The sequence below is a fragment of the Squalius cephalus genome (assembly GCF_949319135.1).
Source record: "Squalius cephalus genome assembly, chromosome: 16".
NCBI lineage: Eukaryota > Metazoa > Chordata > Actinopteri > Cypriniformes > Leuciscidae > Squalius > Squalius cephalus.
In genome coordinates this window covers 34,404,284-34,422,084 of record NC_137137.1, presented here as the reverse complement: position 1 = coordinate 34,422,084, position 17,801 = coordinate 34,404,284, and the positions used below count along the sequence as shown (strand labels likewise).

The following is a 17,801-nucleotide window of genomic DNA, read 5'->3' as shown; positions in this document are numbered from 1 at the left end:
GTTTGAATCTTTTCAGAGTTTATGAGAGTTACTCCTCAAATATGTCTGATTATTTCCCATATCAAGTTCGAGTTTACTGAAATGATCATTAGTCCAGTGCTTCTCAACCCTGTTCCCGGAGTCTTGCTTATCTGACCCATTAATAATAAGTCTTTTGAGTGTGTACTAATGTGCTGAAGAGTTGAATCAGATATGTTTTAGATTAGGTGTAGTGTTGGTGTGCCTTCAGGAACAGGGTTGAAAAATGCTGATTTAGGTCTTAATCATTCATTGTTTAATAGTAAAACATGAAACGGGGCAATATTTCAGCCAAACAGAGACGACAGAAGATAGCTCCGACTATTTGATGTGCATTTTACATCTGGAAGACGTATTTTTAAGAGTGTTTGCTCATCTGCAATACGTCTATAGGACGTTTCCAGTCAGATGTCAAATAGACGTTTCTTTAGAAGATGTCAGTTTAACATACATTCTAAATCATTACATCTTAAAGACATCTTCTAAACGTCTATTTGACATCTGACAGGAAACGTCCTATAGACGTATTGCAGATGAGCAAACACTCTTAAAAATACGTCTTCCAGATGTAAAATGGACATCAAATAGTCGGTGCTATCTGGGACACTCGAGTGTCTGCTTCTTCATTCTACACAATATGAAAAATAAATACATTTAGTTATTGTGCCGTACGAATAAATCATTTGTGCTTAATACAGCAATATTCCATAAAGTTTAGCAAAACCATTCACACCAAGGACGATAACTAAAATAACGATAAATATAGTTCTAAAAAAAAATCGTTCTCAATATTAAAGACTAGCAGAGTTCACGGCATCGCTATAACGATAACGGCACGGAGAAACGATATCGTTGGAATCACTTTAAGAACGACTTTATCCAGTTGATGAACGATAAAAACATTGACAGCCAATCAGAATCCACCCTGCTGTAACGAGCGCGAGCATTTAAAGCGGCAGACAAGCACGCGCTTATAATATGCTAATAGTTATCTTTATAGTTATCGTTCTTGGTGTGAAGGAGTGAAGTTTCACACATAGCTCAGTTTTTATTTTTTTCCCCCCTCTCATTTCGGCGCTACACACTCCTTTCCAGTTAGTGGCGGTAAAGCACTCAAGCTGGTTTACCAACCGCCATTAAACCTCAGAAGAATAAGTTGTTGTCGTTAAAGAGCTGAAGTTGCGGGTGATAATGGCTAAGAGGTGCGTTTTCGGCTGCGTTCCCAACAAAACCCTGTTCAGTATCCCGAGACCTCGCTGGTTGCGGGTCCGCTGGCTCGAGTTTCTGCATTTTGAGGAGGAAGGATTGACGGTGAATTCGCGTTTGTGTTCGAGGCATTTCACCAACGAGTGTTTCCAGAATTTAACGCAGTACGAAATGGGCTTCGCGAAAGTGCTTTACCTGAAGAACACCGCGGTTCCGTCAGTCTACACGGTCGGTGCAGAACACAGTGCGAAGGTACGTGTATCCAGACTCATCACCATCATAATAATAACTCCTATATCATATAGTTCTGATCGAGAGTGTGTCCGACAGCCGCTGACGCGAGATGTGGGCTGCCAGTGTCGCGATCAAACCCCGAGGAGAAGCGCTTCGGTTCAGGCGTCGCTCTCCACACCGAGGCCGAAGCGACGGAGTAAAGGTGAGGTGTGGGTCGGTGGTGTGTGTGTGGCAAGCCGTGTTCACTTTTAATCAGTCGCAGGATATGAATTTGTGAGTTTTCACTTCCTAAATGCTATATCTTGATGTCAGCAATGTACGAATCGTTTATATCAAGAATTACATTTCAACTGGTAGAAACTATTCTAGTTAAATGTCACCATAGGCTGTCATTCAGATTCAATTGTTGATATCAATAATTGATTTCTTATACTAGTTAAAATTTCAATTTCACATCTAACAAATACAATTCTCACTAGTAACAATCATAATAGTTGATATCTATGGCAAGCCGTTTTAGCTTAAATTGTACACAGCGTTAGCTGCTACTCGTCGTAATTGCATTTTTACTAATAAGAATTCAATTAGACAGCTCTACAATTCAATTCTTACTAGTAACAATTCCAATTAGAGAGCTCTACAAATTAATTTTTACTAGTCATATGTTCCCATTGACTTCCATTCATTTTTAATTACGGAGCTCTACAATTCAATTATTACTAGTAGCAATTACAATTATAGAGCTCTCTAATTCAGTTGTTACTAGTAAGAATGCAATTGCAGAGATCTTTAATTCAATTACAGAGCTCTGCAATTATACATATCTTTAATTCGTTTTTTACTAGTAAAAATGGAATTGTATAGCTCTCTAATTGTAATTGCTACTAGTAAGAATTGAATTGTAGAGCTCCATAATTGAATACTTATTAGTAAAAATGCAATTACGACGAGTAACGCTGGGTACAATTTAAGCTAAAACGGCTTGCCATAGATATCAGTAATTGCGTGTTTACTATGGCAAGTGTCAGTTCTTGCCATCAACAATTGAATTGCTACTAGTAAAAAAATCTTTTTTGAAATTAATAATTCGGCTGTCACCAGTGGCAATGTTAATTTTTGATGTCATAAATGTGATTGTTACTAGTAAGAGCCATTTTAGATACCTGAAATTACTCTCCTAATTATTGATATCAGAAATAACACATGTAACATGTTGAAATGCATATCAAGAATTAATATTTAAATTAGTGAAAATTGATTTCTTGATATCAGGATCTTATATGCTTACTTGTAACCATGTAATTATTGATATAGTTACTAGTAATTGTATTTCTGATACATGACATGAAATTATTGATATCTTGATATTGATTTTGAATGGCAACCTATGGTGACATTTAACTAATGAAAATACAATTGCAGATCTCAAGAATTATAGTTTTTACTAGTTTAAATTAAATTCTTGATATCAACAATTTGTATTTCTGCGAGTGATGACGTTATTGTTGATATCAAGAATGAACATTTTTACTAGTGAAAACTAAATTGTTGATATCACAAATTCCTATCCTGCGACTGATAAAAAGTCAAAGGGCTTGCCACAGGTAGTGTTTAGTTCAGGTTTATCAGTTTATTAAACTGAGTGATTGATGTAGCGGTGTGCTGTGGTGTGACAGCGGTTCAGGTGAAGCCCGTCAGCGGATCATCCACGGCCGGGACGGACAGAAGAGACGCTGAATTAAACAACGACTCGATGCCGACAGTCAAAGAAGAGACAGACTTCACATACGAGCCTGAAGTCACACAAGACGATTACAAGTGAGTAATTCACGATCCTAGTCAGCAACAGTGTTATTTTAGCATCATTAAAGGTATAGTGGAGGGTTTTTTACTTCCGGGTGGATCACCTATACTATTGGTCCTCCTAATTGTCAATCATTCTGGTGAATCAATCAAACTCATTAAAAAAGTGGAGAGGGCGGGTCTTATCTAAAATTCAGAAAGATCCTCCACTATACCTTTAAGATACTATTATATATTTATTTTTTTAATTAGTTTTTATTTTTGGTCCCACTTAATGTCTTTGTGTACTGACATTTAAAGGGTTAGGTCACCCAAAAATGAAATACTGTCAGTAATCACTCACACTCATGTTGATCCAAACCCGTGAGACCTTCGTTCATCTTTGAAACACACATGAAGATATTTGATGAAATGTGAGAGATTTCTGTCCCTCCATTGATAGGCTACGCAACTAAAGACATCATTACAGTAATCATGTGACGCAGTGCTTTAACCTCAGTTTATGAAGCGCACGAATGCTTGGTTTGCGCAAAGAAAAAAAAAACATAATTTGTTGATTTTAATATTTTTGTAAATAAAGTAAATGTGTTTTTGTGCCATCAAAGCACTCGTGTTTGTTAATGTATTATTCAGATACACTTTATTTAAAGGTGTCTGTGTTACAGTGTAATTATACATGTAAGTACTGAGTGATAATAATTAACATCATGTATTTAATATAGGGTTAAGAATAAGGTTTAATTTAGGGTTAGTGGCTTATTATAGTAAATTATGCATATTAACAAGTACATGCAACATGTGTAACAGGGAAAATAAATGGTTACCTTTTATTTCCATTAAAAGTTTTATTTTAAGCAACGGAAGTTTTTTAAATTGGTTTAAGTGAATTATAATAACCCCGGTCAGTGAGCAATCTGGGTTACACTTTATTTTAAGATGTCATTGTTACAGTGTGATTATATATCCAAGTACTGAGTAATATTAAGCAACTACATGTACTTACTATAGACCTTATGCACCAGAGAAACAAGGGCGCCGCCATCTTTAGAATATTGTCTTTGAACTTCCGTTTTTCCAGTCGCTCTGTATATTTCTATGGCATTGCTGTCCAGGAGTAATTAGCTTTTGAAGTGGATTTACTTAATATAAAGTTAACAAAAGTTAACGAAAGTTATCATGAGGATTAATGTTTAAACCAGATGTCTTAACAAATGTCAGTAGACCGGGAAGATTTTAAAACGAGCCGCTTATTCATATATACGCAATATCGCTGTGAAAATAAAACCGGAAGTCAAAAGACAACGAGCGCAGCGCTGAAAAGGGGCGGGGCTACATAAGGTCTATAGGGTTAGGATTTGGTTGCATGTAATTATGCATCATTTACTGTTATTACTACGGTAAGTACATGTAACGTGTAACAGGACACTGTAAAATTAAGTGTTACCAGTATTTGTTTTGGATTCGTATCGGTTAGTTTAAAAGTAGACATTTCAAGCTCTCTATATGCCTGTTTCTCATATCTATGAGGCGGATAGCCTAAACGCAGAGTTTGGGTTCACTGTGACGTGCTCCAGTTGCCGTTCTTGGCAGTGATTATGTGTATCATTTGTTGTTGTTGTTTGCATAGGACATTGTGTCGGCCACACAGCGCTGAATATGAGTGACAGGAGCCAGTCTGAAGCTCTCGGTGAAGAGCCGATTATGGAGAGTGTCTGTCGAGAGACGGTTCACTGCGTTCCCAATCCTGAGGAAGATTCCCACATCTCATCCGGAGAGCCGGAGAGGAGCCGATGTGGAGGAAACAAGTACGACACTTTCATTTCAGAAGCGAGATGAACCGTAGTGTGAGTGAGCGAGAGCAGATTTCTGAAGCACAAAAAGGGGAATATTCACTTTTCAGGGAAAAAAGCGTAGTAGGGCTGGGTAACAAAAATATCGATATCGCGATTTTAATTAGTGGTGGGCCATTATCGGCGTTAACGTGAGACTCTTATCGGGCGATAAAAAAAAATATCGCCGTTAATCTATTCTCAAAGTTGGGTTGGGAGCTGGGTCTATACTACTCAAGCTATGATGACTTTCACCTTGATATTTTAGCGCGGATGTAAACCTAGCCGAATTCGGTTCGGTGTTCGGTACGCATTTTCAAACCGAACGGTTCGTTGGGCCATTTTTCCTGCCGACCAATATGTCGTTATTTCAAATGTAGGCGGGTCGCGCGTGGCAAGCGCGCTCATAATGTAAGAGACGCTGGCGCGACCACAACATTGTCCGACATCAAATGGCAAACGTAATGCAAGCGGAACGAAACTGAGCTACTCGTTATTGTGTGGTTGACGGACCGTTGTTTATCAGTTTGGACCAAAGCAGCGCGAGCCGATCGTGATCATGTGACACTGTTACTACACAGCGCTAAGAGATCCAGTAAAGAAAGCATTTGAATTCGCCACAGAAGTAATAACATCGCTGCGAGATCTAGTGAGAAGCATCCACATTTCTCCGTTATTAACGGATCAAACAGTGCGTAAAGCCAGGAAGAAACATTGTGCCATGAATGAACTATCCAGTGTCCACAGATCTGCAACATTCACCATGGATTTACCGTAGTAACACTAACTGCAACCATGGAAGTTTGGCAGGAATAGTAGGCTATAATGCCTTCAAGTAACATTACGTCGGTTTTATTTTGACATTATGAATAAAATTGCTGCCCTCAAATGTTAATCTGAACTAAAAATAGACCTTTTTTTATAACTACTACAATATTAGGCTACATTTCACTTTTTCCAAGGAGCTGTTTTGTTTTATATGCTCATAAGAAGAGTCTATTATAGCTCCATCATTGCTCAAAGTAAAAAAAAAAAAAAAATCACACTCTAATTTTAATAATAATAAAAAAAATCTCTGGCATTTCTTCACAAGTTCTTTTAAATATCACTTTGTATTTAAGAAACACGATTCTGTTTCAGATTCTGTCCATAAGAGTGTGTGTGTGTGTGTGTGTGTGTGTGTGTGTGACGGATGAACTGATCATCTCTGTCTCTCTATTACTGGTTACAACAGCAAATAAACCTCAGTGTTGAAAGACACAGATTAACTTCCTGAAATCAATCATGTCTCGTGTAATCCATTAATCCGTGTTTCAACCGTTAATAACAGCTGGAGAACAATAACTGTAATATCACATTTACCTCAGAAAACACATTCAGTGTCCGGTCTACAGTCAGCCAGGAAAAGGAGCGTTTTGCTAAAGATATGCACTATATTACACATTCATTGTGTTTTTACTGAACCTGTTCTTCAATATTTAGTGTGTTTGAAAAATCCATAATGTTTTTATTACAGCCAACACTTAAATGCTTATATATATATAGTAGAAACATGATTTTGTGGTTCTAGTTCACAGCATTACATTAGCCTTTGAGTTAGCTTGGATATATTTACAGTAATCTGAATGTTGATTAATGTACTGTCCCTTTCTAAATTAATACAAATAAAATAAATTAATACAATTTATAAAATAATTAAAAAAAATAAAATCTAATATCAATAGACCGTAACAATCAGACGCATTACAGCGATGAATTTATTTAGTATGTGAACAGCAGCTCATAGATGATGAAGCTCGAACAGCCCTGGTGATGAGTGTGTGTGTTACACCAGTGTGTGTGTTACACCAGTGTGTGTGTTACACCAGTGTGTGTGTTACACCAGTGTGTGTGTTACACCAGTGTGTGTGTTACACCAGTGTGTGTGTTACACCAGTGTGTGTGTTACACCAGTGTGTGTGTTACACCAGTGTGTGTGTTACACCAGTGTGTGTGTTACACCAGTGTGTGTGTTACACCAGTGTGTGTGTTAAACCAGTGTGTGTGTTAAACCAGTGTGTGTGTTAAACCAGTGTGTGTGTTAAACCAGTGTGTGTGTTAAACCAGTGTGTGTGTTAAACCAGTGTGTGCTGTAATCTGAGAGTGTGTGTGTGTTAACCCAGTGTGTGCTGTAATCTGAGAGTGTGTGTGTGTTAACCCAGTGTGTGCTGTAATCTGAGAGTGTGTGTGTGTGTGTTAAACCAGTGTGTGTGTTAAACCAGTGTGTGTGTAATCTGAGAGTGTGTGTGTTAAACCAGTGTGTGTGTAATCTGAGAGTGTGTGTGTGTTAAACCAGTGTGTGTGTGATCTGAGAGTGTGTGTGTGTTAACCCAGTGTGTGCTGTGATCTGACTGCTAATTTCCATCTCTCGTTTCTCTCAGGTTATAAAGACCCGATGTTCTCGAGAGCCCAAGCTTCAATCTCTCCTGAAGACGCTGATTAGACCCAGAGTGTGTGTGTGTGCAGGTCTCTCTCCACCCCTACATCATCAGCACATCCAGATCTCCCTGTAACTTCAATGGCTAAAGTGTTAAAAATGCAGTGTATTCTGGGAGTTATGTGGAAAAATCATCAGCTCAGCATAAAACCATTACGCCTATGGGAAGTCTCCATGATGATTGATGGGTGTACCAGTGTGTGTGTGTGTGTGTGTGTGTGTGTGTGTGAACATGAGAGAAGGAGTGCTTTACAGGAGTGTAATTTGTGTTTTCATAAAAGTGGTAATAAAATCCCAATAGCACAAAGCAAAAATGTTTTCCTTTATTGGAGACCTGCATATAAACTCATGCTCACAGCGCTGCTTCTACTGGGAACTCAGTGCGGATCTGTGCACAATTATGCACACGTTTATCAAATTTGATGAAGTTTGCATGATTGACTCTCTTCCCTCAGTTTATTACTGTGAAACTGCTTTGAAATTTTATTGTAATGTGACCCTATTAATAGATGAATGACACTCACATGACAATACACTGTTAAAAGAAGTAGAAAACAATTTCCTTACCTCATTTACATATTTTCATATGCTTTTTTTGATATTTAATGATGCATAAGGTCAATGACAAGGACATTAGATATTATTGATAAGAGGAACCACTGGGACTCATCCATCAAGAGGAAGGAAGAGGCATGAATATGGCTTTATGACAGATCTTCCTCTCAGTGCCGGACCGTAATGATCCATAATCAATAAACTCGTTCAGTCCTGCTTCTGTACTGACAGCATCGGCCACATGAGATACCACGTGATAATTTTGAGAGAAAAAGTCATAATTTCAACTTTTGTCAGTGATAACTGAGGAGAATTAAGGCTAAACTTACCACAGCAGGAACATACAAAATAATTTGCTTAAACGTTCAAGAGTTCGACTGATTGAAGGCTTTTGTGAGCTTGACCACTGGAACTGAACAAAGCCCCACGTGCAGTCTTTCATAATCAGCTTCAACAGGGCAAAGAAAAATTATTAAAGTCCCCCTGTGGTGAAAATCCAGCTTGTAATGTTGTTTATGTGTCTATGTGGTGTTTTTAATGTGCTTTAAGACAAACCATGTGTAAATTCATAAGTCGACACCATTGCTGAGTATTTCCTCCTTAAAACTGCAGTGAACCAAAGACAGTCTCAAAAACACGCTTTGAAATCGCTGGTGTTTCTGACGTCACAAACTACCTTGTAACCAATCAGATCAACGAGTGATCGTCAACCAGTGGATCTCTGAGCTGACTGAGTGAGTGGAGGCGGGGCTCATTTGCATATTCATAGAACCGCGCATACTAAATGAGGCAAGGGTGTTGAGTTACATTCAAGATATTTTAAGGCATGAAGAATGTTTTCAAGAAAAAAAACTTAAATATGTCATTTTGGTGATCAAAGATGAGTTTTAAAGGATACAATTATTGACTACAGGGGGACCTTAACAAAATCATTTCAGTGATTTCACCATTAAAATTCATGAAATCAATTAAAAAGTCTAATATTAATACAAATATACAAAAAATAATTTAAATAAATTTTATTTAAAAAAAGTCATTAGGTGCGTCCCGGTTCGCGTACTTACACTATTCACACTGAGAATCCCAAATAGAAATAGTGCACTTTAAATACCCTGATGATGCACTTAATTAACTGAAAAAATGAAGTATGGTAATAATGGACTCTTCATGCACTCGACTGTCAGAAGGGGAGGGGCTTCGGACTCTGACAGCCAATGACAGAATAACCTGATAATGTTCATACATGCTTGAGTACTTACAGCACAAGTGCATAGTGTGTCATCTGGCACAAGTATTTTCACTCCAGTTTGAGTACATCTTTCATTTTAGTGCTTCACTGTGAATGAGCTCCTCCAAAAGAGACCAGAAAGTCCAACATTTAATTCAATATTTAACAATAATATTGATCTGCCTACATTGACACCATTATATGAGAACTGGACTGAGCTGGACGATGACATCATGGTTTACTCCAGAGCATATATATATATATATATATATATATATATATATATATATATATATATATATACACACACACAAACTAAATTAATTTTTAACAAAAAACTAAATGAACCATCCCTGAACTTACTTAAGCTGGACTGTGATGCTGTTTTCTTCTAGAAATAATCTTAGTTGCATTATTTTCCTGTAATCTCAGTAAAGCTGCTTTGAAACAATCAGTCTTGTAAAGAGTGCTTTATAAATAAGTCTGACTTGACCCTTGACCTTGTCTGTGATGCACCAAAGTCAGCCGTTACATCCACAAGGGTTTTCTTGTTGAGGCTGTCACACAAACCACCCTTTGAGCTTTTATGTTGTATGCTTTTGTTTCTTTTCTCTCCTCCTCTCTTTCGTCTCTCTCTCAGGATTTATAAATCCTCGTTTGTGATTGTAAGACAGGATCGTGAAAAGAACGGCCGTGCCTCGAGATCCCGATGCCGAATGAGCTCTGACGAGGACAGTGATGATGGGAAATGCATGTGCTCGAATTTAACCCTTTAAAGCTCCAAAAGCGATCGAAATATGCTTTATTTTATTATTTTGTTATTGTTATTAAATTATCAGGAGGGTTTTATACTCTAGCGGCAGTAAGAGAGCCATCCGTGTTTGACTGGCGAAACATTCATGCATTTAAAAGTTAAAGGGATAGTTCACTTTGAAATTAAATTTTGGTGTGTTTTAGCTTACCTGAAGGGCATCCAAGATGTAGGTGTCTTTTTTCCGCAGTAGTTTCAATTTTGATATTTTTAGGTCAAACCGTTCTTGTCTGTCAGTCATATAATGCAGGTCTATGGTCACTGTCTCAAAGAGCATGCACAGAGTCCAAATTAAAACAATTCCCCATCGTCCAAATTAAACAATTCACCATCGTAAGTACACACTGATGGCCTAAGACACGAAACGAGCGGTTTGTGTGAGAAAACGAACAGTATTTATATCGTTTTTACCTCTTATAACACAACCACGTCCAAGTGATCTGAGGGCGCGGGCGCATCCTGGTGTGTGACGTGTGCGCAGAATGGTGCATAGATATATACACTAGATGTCGCATTAAAGACATTCGTTCCAATGAACTGCCGTAGCCAAGGCGACATCTAGTGTATATATATCTATGCACCAGTCTGCGCACACGTCACACACCAGGAAGCGCCCGCGCCCTCAGATCACTTGGACGTGGTTGGTTTATAAGAGGTGAAAACGATATAAATACTGTTCGTTTTCTTACACAAACCGCTCGTTTCGTGTCTTAGACCATCAATGTGTACTTACCATGGGGAATTGTTTAATTTGGACGATGGGGAATTGTTTAATTTGGACTCTGTGCATGCTCTTTGAGACAGTGACCACAGACCTGCATGATATGACTGACAGACAAGAACGGTTTGACCTAAAAATATCAAAATTGAAACTACTGCGGAAACAAAGACACCTACATCTTGGATGCCCTTCAGGTAAGCTAAAACATACCAAAATTTAATTTCAAAGTGAACTATCCCTTTAAACCACACCGGCCTGTGACAAACACACAAAAAACACACAAAAAAACAAACTCTGAGTGACTTTTTATTTGCATTTACTGACTTTCCCAGCATGACTGCCTCTACACAGACTATAGAAAACAACACTTTAACTCGGTTAGTTCAATTAAAAACTAATTATTTGAGTCTTTTTTTTCCAAGTCTTTGGAGTTGTACGTTTGTTTTCAGTTCTGTGTACAAGCCTCATAGCCGAGAGAAACATGCATCTGACATCATAATGCACATCATAAAGTTCAGTGCTGACCACATATCAAATGAATGTTATTGTATATAAAGTTATCAAACTTATAGATCCTTATAGATCAATACTGGAACACAATAATAAGAGTTTCCAATAATAAGCTTCCACAGCTAATATCACAATGCCATCACTTCCAGCAAACAGAAAACCTTATTAACCACGTAACTTTAATGTCCTCGTAATTGCACTTAATTTAGTTTTTCTGCGCTGACTGTGTTTATTAATTTTACGCCTCAACAAACAAAATGTGACTTTCGTGGCACCGTTTGCTTGTTGATGCAGCGTGTTTTCTGTTTCCTGAAGTTGTAATGCTCATATAACCATGTCAAAAATGTTTAATAAAAAAACAAAGAAACAAAAAAATAATAATAAACAATCGGGACAGAAAGAGACACGAGCTTTCTCACCATTGTTAACAATACTATCAATAAATCACATGACCTCCTACCTCACCGTACACAGCTAGAATAACACCAGTCTCCGGCAGCAAAACCACTCGTTCTGTTCATGTCGAGGCAAAAGAACGATAACTCTGGCTTCCCACCGTCTGACGAAAAATAACGTTTTCTAAAACCCCTGAATTTGCGATTAAGATCACTGACCTGACGAATTCAGCACAATCCGTTTCATTTCTCTAATGGTTCATATCTCCACACACCCTTAGAAAACAGAATGAATGTCTTCTTATTGCTGCGGAGTTTAAAACAAGCCATCCGCTGTTCTTCCTGAAGGAGTGAGAACAATAAAACACAAACTAAACGCTAAGCTAGGATTCTCTCCGGAAAAACAACAACAACAAAAAAGGCACTAATGGTCAGAATGAGGATCATGAACGGAAAACGGACCAAACTTGAGGGTTCTGATCGGATTCTGATCGGACGCTGTGCCGACGCTTGGCACAATAGAGTTAAGAGAGAATTACAGCATTCCAATTTGGAATTAATTTAATGCTCTTGTGCAGAATGCAGGAGGTCAGTGATCCGTGTAAAGGTGCTTGAAATCAATAAAAGAAGAACCAGTAACACTTAACCATAAGGAACGTTAACGTCAGCAACAATGTTTTACACACTTAGTTCATCCAGGTTTAGGGATGCACCGATATGAACATGTTGGCCGATACCGATAACCGATAATTCTTTATATTTGAAAGCCGATAACCGATATATCGGCCGATATCGATAACCGATAATTTTTTATATTTGAAAGCCGATAACCGATATATCGGCCGATACCGATAACCGATAATTCTTTATATTTGAAAGCCGATAACCGATATATCGGCCGATACCGATAACCGATAATTCTTTATATTTGAAAGCCGATAACCGATATATCGGCCGATACCGATAACTCTTTATATTTGAAAGCCGATAACCGATATATCGGCCGATAAATCTAAACCCACATTTTTATATCATATTTGAGAGCCTGATTACTAAAACAAAAGCCTCACCATTAAATCCACGTCTCAAACACAGAATTATAATGATGTTCTCGTGATAATTTTATGTAGCCGATATGACAGACTTGTATCACATTTTTACCTTTTTTGAAGTGATTCTGATCATATTTTAAGCAATTTAAAACTATCATGTTGAACGGTGAGCATCTGAAGTGCCTCAGCTGGAGGAAATAATACATTGTTTATCGGTTTTTATATATCGGACAAATTTTCTTATCAGGCCGATAACGATAACATTAAAAATGAACCGATATCAGCCGATACCGATATATCGTGCATCCCTATCCAGGGTAATATTTGGATATACTGTTGTTCACAATACAAGAACCTAATGTTAACTTAAAAATGTATTCATACATGAAGAAATGAACCTACATTAATAAATGCTGTATTTTTCATTCTTATTTGAACCTTTTTTGTGAGGCGTTACACAAAAAAGTCCATTCAGTTTATCATCAATTTGCTGGTTTTACTTCCGATCAGATTAAGCCACAACGTAATGCTTTTATTTGTTCACTTTGAACCATTCCTATAAAGTGAAAATAATAATACGTAATAATAATAAATAGATAAAATCCCAGCATCGGACCGCCTGTGGTTGTGTTTAAAACATGGCAGTAAAACAAAAGTGAGAAGCGGAACATTTCAGTAAAATCACAGGAATAATCCGACAGACTCGTTTCATAAAGACTGGGAGAGTTATAAAGAAATACAACACTAGTGTAAAATGAATGAACCGACGCGTGAACCAGAACACATCAAACTATATCATAAAAAGCAATATACGCTTATATTAAAAGAGCAGAGGCTATAAAATCTCAAAACTGATGAATGTTTTGAGGAAAAGAACATCAGCTCGTTTTCTTTTCTTTTGACTCCAATCAAAAGCATTAAAGGTTTCAGGACTTTGTGAGCTCTGGCTTCCCTGAATGTACTCGTTTGCATGAGCTTACAATGTGAAACTACACTTAAAAAAAGATTACGAATAAAAGACATCCAGTTTTTCTCTCGCAAGTCCAAGAAACATTACTCTGGATTTGCAGGCAGTGGAGGAGTGTGTGTCGTTCCCAGGCTCAACGTTACTGCAAATTAAACACACAGAAATAATAGCAGTTAGCATGACGGCTAAACGTACACGGCGTCTGCTTCTGCTCAACGGGAACCCGGTGTTAGTCACCCCAAACTGAAGTTAGTGTGGAAGATCAGCAGAAAGCCAGAGTTCCTCACAGCACTGAAAACCCAAGCCCAGCATGCAGTTTGTGCTAATGCTTGAAAAGAGTCAAAAATAGAAATAAAATAAAACACTAACTCCTCTTGGCGAGCCGAAGACCAACTCTCAAATCATTTAAATGGTGATATTGGTAACGCTTTACTTCAAGCCTTTACATTTAATGCATTATAAAAGTATTTTTTAATTTTTTATGGTCTCTAAATACAGTTATAATACTTAGTTACACCTTTAGAAAATATAATGCATTAAAACACATGACAAACAACCAATTTCAGAATCTGCAAATATTATAATGCATTTTAACTTTGGTTACAATTATTTATGAAAAGGAGTAATGCATTATTATAACCTTTATAATGCAATATCCATAAAGGCTTTAAGTGAAGTGTTACTGTGATTTTTAATTGTTATTTAATTGTTTGCATCATTGATCATTATTGTCCCGTGTATCACGCGTTGTAGAAATAAATGTGACGGTGATTAAAACTGACTCGTATAAATGATGTAATAATGAACGACTTTTTTGTTAGACATGCCAGACAAATGAGACGTTTGTGTTTTTCTGTGGCGGTTCAAATAAATGTAAAGAAATGAATAACAATAATCTAGCGAGGCACGTTGAGAACGTACGAGTTTTGCGTTTGATTTAACACTGCTGTCAATTTGAAGATCCTAAAATGTGCGCTGGCCCTTTAAATACAGCGATTCACAATGCATGAATCTACATCAGCTTCCAGGCAGATTATGAACTTTCGTTTCAGTTTTTACTGTCGACCTCTTCACCTCTCGCACATCGCAAACACAAACCAGTGAAAGCCTTCTATACGGAGATGAGAGTTTCATTTCATTCGTAACCTACTGACAGATTCCCAAAGCAAAGGTAGAGTCCAAGTAGGAGAATATGATCATCTGAACCCTATTCGCCACTGATTTAGGATAAATGTCTATCTTCCGCCAGAAAACCAGCCTGAAATATTTAGTTTGCCGCGTCAGAAGACAGAAACGACAGATAAGGCCTCGCTAATGTTCATCTGCAATGTAGAAACACAAACAGCCTTGCATTATGACATCACTATGAGCATGTGACAAGCCCTTCACCGCGTAAAGCCGCGCGTCAAGTAAAGGTAATCAAGTCTACGACATGTTAAAGCTTTCAGAAATAGATCTGCAGCCACTGACATCTACGAAAAAGCAAGCCAGAAGCCCATTGGCTGATTCATGTGTATGTACGCTTGTCGTTCCCGCCTGCCTCACGAGTGACATCGCTGAAAACGCTCACTCTCCAACCCGTCGTGTTGATGCTATTTTAAATTCTCGCAAAAAAAAAATGGCACAATTCAATGGGTTTTCCTGCATGTCAACGAGACAGGAGGAGGTTTGCATATCGTTTGCTCGGGCTTGTAAACACGAGTCACCTGATTGGACGGGCTGCTGATTTCAGAGGCAGGAGAGAGATGGACAGAAGAAAAAGGGCAAATAGCTATTGACTTGTGACATCATCACAATTCAACATGGCTAGCTCTCCCTAGCACGTCTAATCTAGAAACGCGCTGTGCAATTCGGTTTGAAACACACTTAGACTAAACGTTACATCATTCTGCCCCTAAGCTAGCTCTACAACATGCACCTGGCTATGAGAACGCTAGCAGCGCTAAACACACGGACACATCGTATGGGTTAGCGGAGAGCAAGCAAGAGCGCGCGAGTGGAGCTTTATACATGAGCCGCGGCTTCAGTCGCAGTAGATCTTGTACTTCTCGCTGCAGAACACGAGTGGCGCTCCCAGATCGGCGCGAGCCCCGGCGGGGAGACTTACGTCGGACGGGGTGGATTTAGCGCGCGAGTAGCCGGTTTTAGCGCGTCCGCGGCGGACATGCTCGTGGTCGACCTCCAGGTCCTCCAGCCGCTGTGTTAGCGCTAGCTTCTGCTGGATAGCCATACGCAGGAGAGAGTTCAGCGTCTTCTTCTCGTCCTCTGCCGCCGCTAGCTGTCTCTGCATCTCATCCAGCTGAGTCACGTACTCGTCACATCTGACAGACAAACACAGAAATAAACAACATCAAATCACGGCTCTTAAAATACTAACATTTGATTTAAAGAGGACCTGTGATGCTTTCCTCCATCTGTGTTTAGTGTGTGATGTTGCTGTTTGATCATGAAGAAGCTCCAGTTCTTCTCTATATCAGTGTCAGTGTTTCTGAACTCCTGAAACGCCTCCATTGTAGTCTTGAGTTTCTTCCGGGAACACGTCACAATATTCCTCATTATAATAATTAATGCGCAGAATAAAGGGGCGGGGCCTGGTTGAGTTAGTCAGTAGTGTGTTAAACTGGCGGTTATGGTAAGGGGCGGGACATTCCCAAACATACTCGAAGCACTCGACCAATCACAACACACTGCTCCAGCCGACCAATCAGAGCACAGTGTGCTTTTCAGGAGGAGGGGCTTCTGCTGCGACTCTCGTTCAGTCATGCTGAATTAAGACACGTTCAGTTTTTAATTGCAGTGTCTGTTCTCTAGTTCTGTGAACTAAATGATTTGTATAACTATAACAGAAATGGTTCAGCCGCAACACCGGCCTCATCTTGTCCACAGTCAACACCGTATCACAGCAAGCCTAGCACATGCGTGTTTTTACACTGTACTTCTATTTAAAAACAATATATAAATGTGATATATGTGTATAAATATATATATGTATCAAAGTGAGCATGCGTCATTAATATGACTGGTCATTCACATTTCAAATTGAGAGGAATTCCTTATAAAGATTTAATTAATTTGCTATTGAAACGGACATTACAATTTTTATACTTCTGATTGTTTGTCAAGATATGTGTGTAATCGTGCTGGTCTTTCGGCTTGCTGTACAGTAAATCTTAAGCAATGAGCCTCTTTTATTCAACAGGATTCAAGTATCTATATTTTTAAAAGGAGAGTCAAGACATATTTCTCTTGTTTTGAGTATATTGATAATATTCAATATTTTTTGGTATTTTATTGATAATGTGTTTTTATTTTTATGTTGATTTGTGAAGCACTTTGAGCTGCATTTTAAGAATAAAAAGTGCAATACAAAGACAGTTAGTTAGAAATGATAGGTTGAATTGAGGGTCCCATTCACTTACATTATATGGACTCTCAGAGAGATTATCTTTATTAAAAAAAACATCTTGGACGGCATGAGGATTATGGGTGGAGTTTCCCTTCAGTGCAAAAGGCTATTTCAAATACAGCAAGTCAACGTGTCTCAACAGAACATACAACACCAGGCCAATTTAGTTTAAAGACCAATTTCACTTTCTTCATCCATAAATAATGTGATTTCAACAGCTGTCGATCTTAATGAGTGATGAATAAGCGTGAGATTAAAGCATTAACAGACAGAACGATTAAAGAGCCACACCTTCATCAAACTGCAGGTTTAACTACACCTGAAAGCCCAGAGCATGTCGACACAGAGCACAATAATCACTGAGGAACACGTGTGTACCGCCCTACACTCATCAGAAACACACACACAACGGGTGATTTTCCCATGGGTGTGATCATCAATCCTTCTCAGAACACCAGACGTGAGAATCTGAGGGGTCAAATGTGAAACAGAACTTTAAACAGTACTTGATCTGATGATTTTAGACTGATGGTGAAGAAGAGCAGTGTTTCAATATAGAAGGGAGCATCGAAAGGCACTCTCAAGTTTTG

At 38.4% G+C, this 17,801-nt stretch overlaps 2 protein-coding genes across 6 annotated transcripts in view; one reads left to right on the top strand and one right to left on the bottom strand.

Moving 5' to 3' along the window:
• Positions 1-5: 5 nt before the first annotated feature.
• On the top strand, positions 6-7,875 carry LOC307173290 (uncharacterized protein). Of its 4 annotated transcripts, none has more exons than XM_079896295.1 (5): positions 6-1,476; positions 1,555-1,660; positions 3,135-3,276; positions 4,889-5,066; positions 7,511-7,875. In XM_079896295.1, the coding sequence occupies exons 1-4, from the start codon at positions 1,210-1,212 to the stop codon at positions 4,923-4,925; spliced, it is 552 nt and encodes a 183-aa protein (XP_079752421.1). In that variant the 5' UTR covers positions 6-1,209; the 3' UTR covers positions 4,926-5,066; positions 7,511-7,875. The 4 variants fall into 4 exon arrangements, with proteins under 4 accessions (XP_079752421.1, XP_079752422.1, XP_079752419.1 ...); XM_079896296.1 differs by having other exon boundaries at positions 4,889-5,105; XM_079896293.1 differs by having other exon boundaries at positions 3,114-3,276.
• Positions 7,876-13,160: 5,285 nt separating this feature from the next.
• LOC307173265 (BICD cargo adaptor 2) overlaps positions 13,161-17,801 on the bottom strand; it is a 39,542-nt gene continuing 34,901 nt past the window's right edge. Inside the window, exons 10-11 of one of the 2 annotated variants that reach the window (XM_079896250.1) lie at positions 15,913-16,126; positions 13,161-13,947 (exon numbers count right to left, since the gene is read on the bottom strand). In XM_079896250.1, coding sequence (XP_079752376.1) covers positions 13,945-13,947; positions 15,913-16,126 — 217 coding nt within the window. In that variant the 3' untranslated portion in view covers positions 13,161-13,944. Of the gene's footprint in view, positions 16,127-17,801 lie in introns of both variants that reach the window. The other variant, XM_079896249.1, reaches the window with a different exon arrangement.

Bases quoted from the DNA above. Each gene is read 5' to 3' on its own strand.
- LOC307173290 (XM_079896293.1), top strand. From the start codon at position 1,210: ATGGCTAAGAGGTGCGTTTTCGGCTGCGTTCCCAACAAAACCCTGTTC. The intron at 1,477-1,554 runs GTACGTGTATCC...TGTGTCCGACAG, and splicing joins GTGCAGAACACAGTGCGAAG to CCGCTGACGCGAGATGTGGG. The intron at 3,277-4,888 runs GTGAGTAATTCA...TTGTTTGCATAG, and splicing joins GTCACACAAGACGATTACAA to GACATTGTGTCGGCCACACA.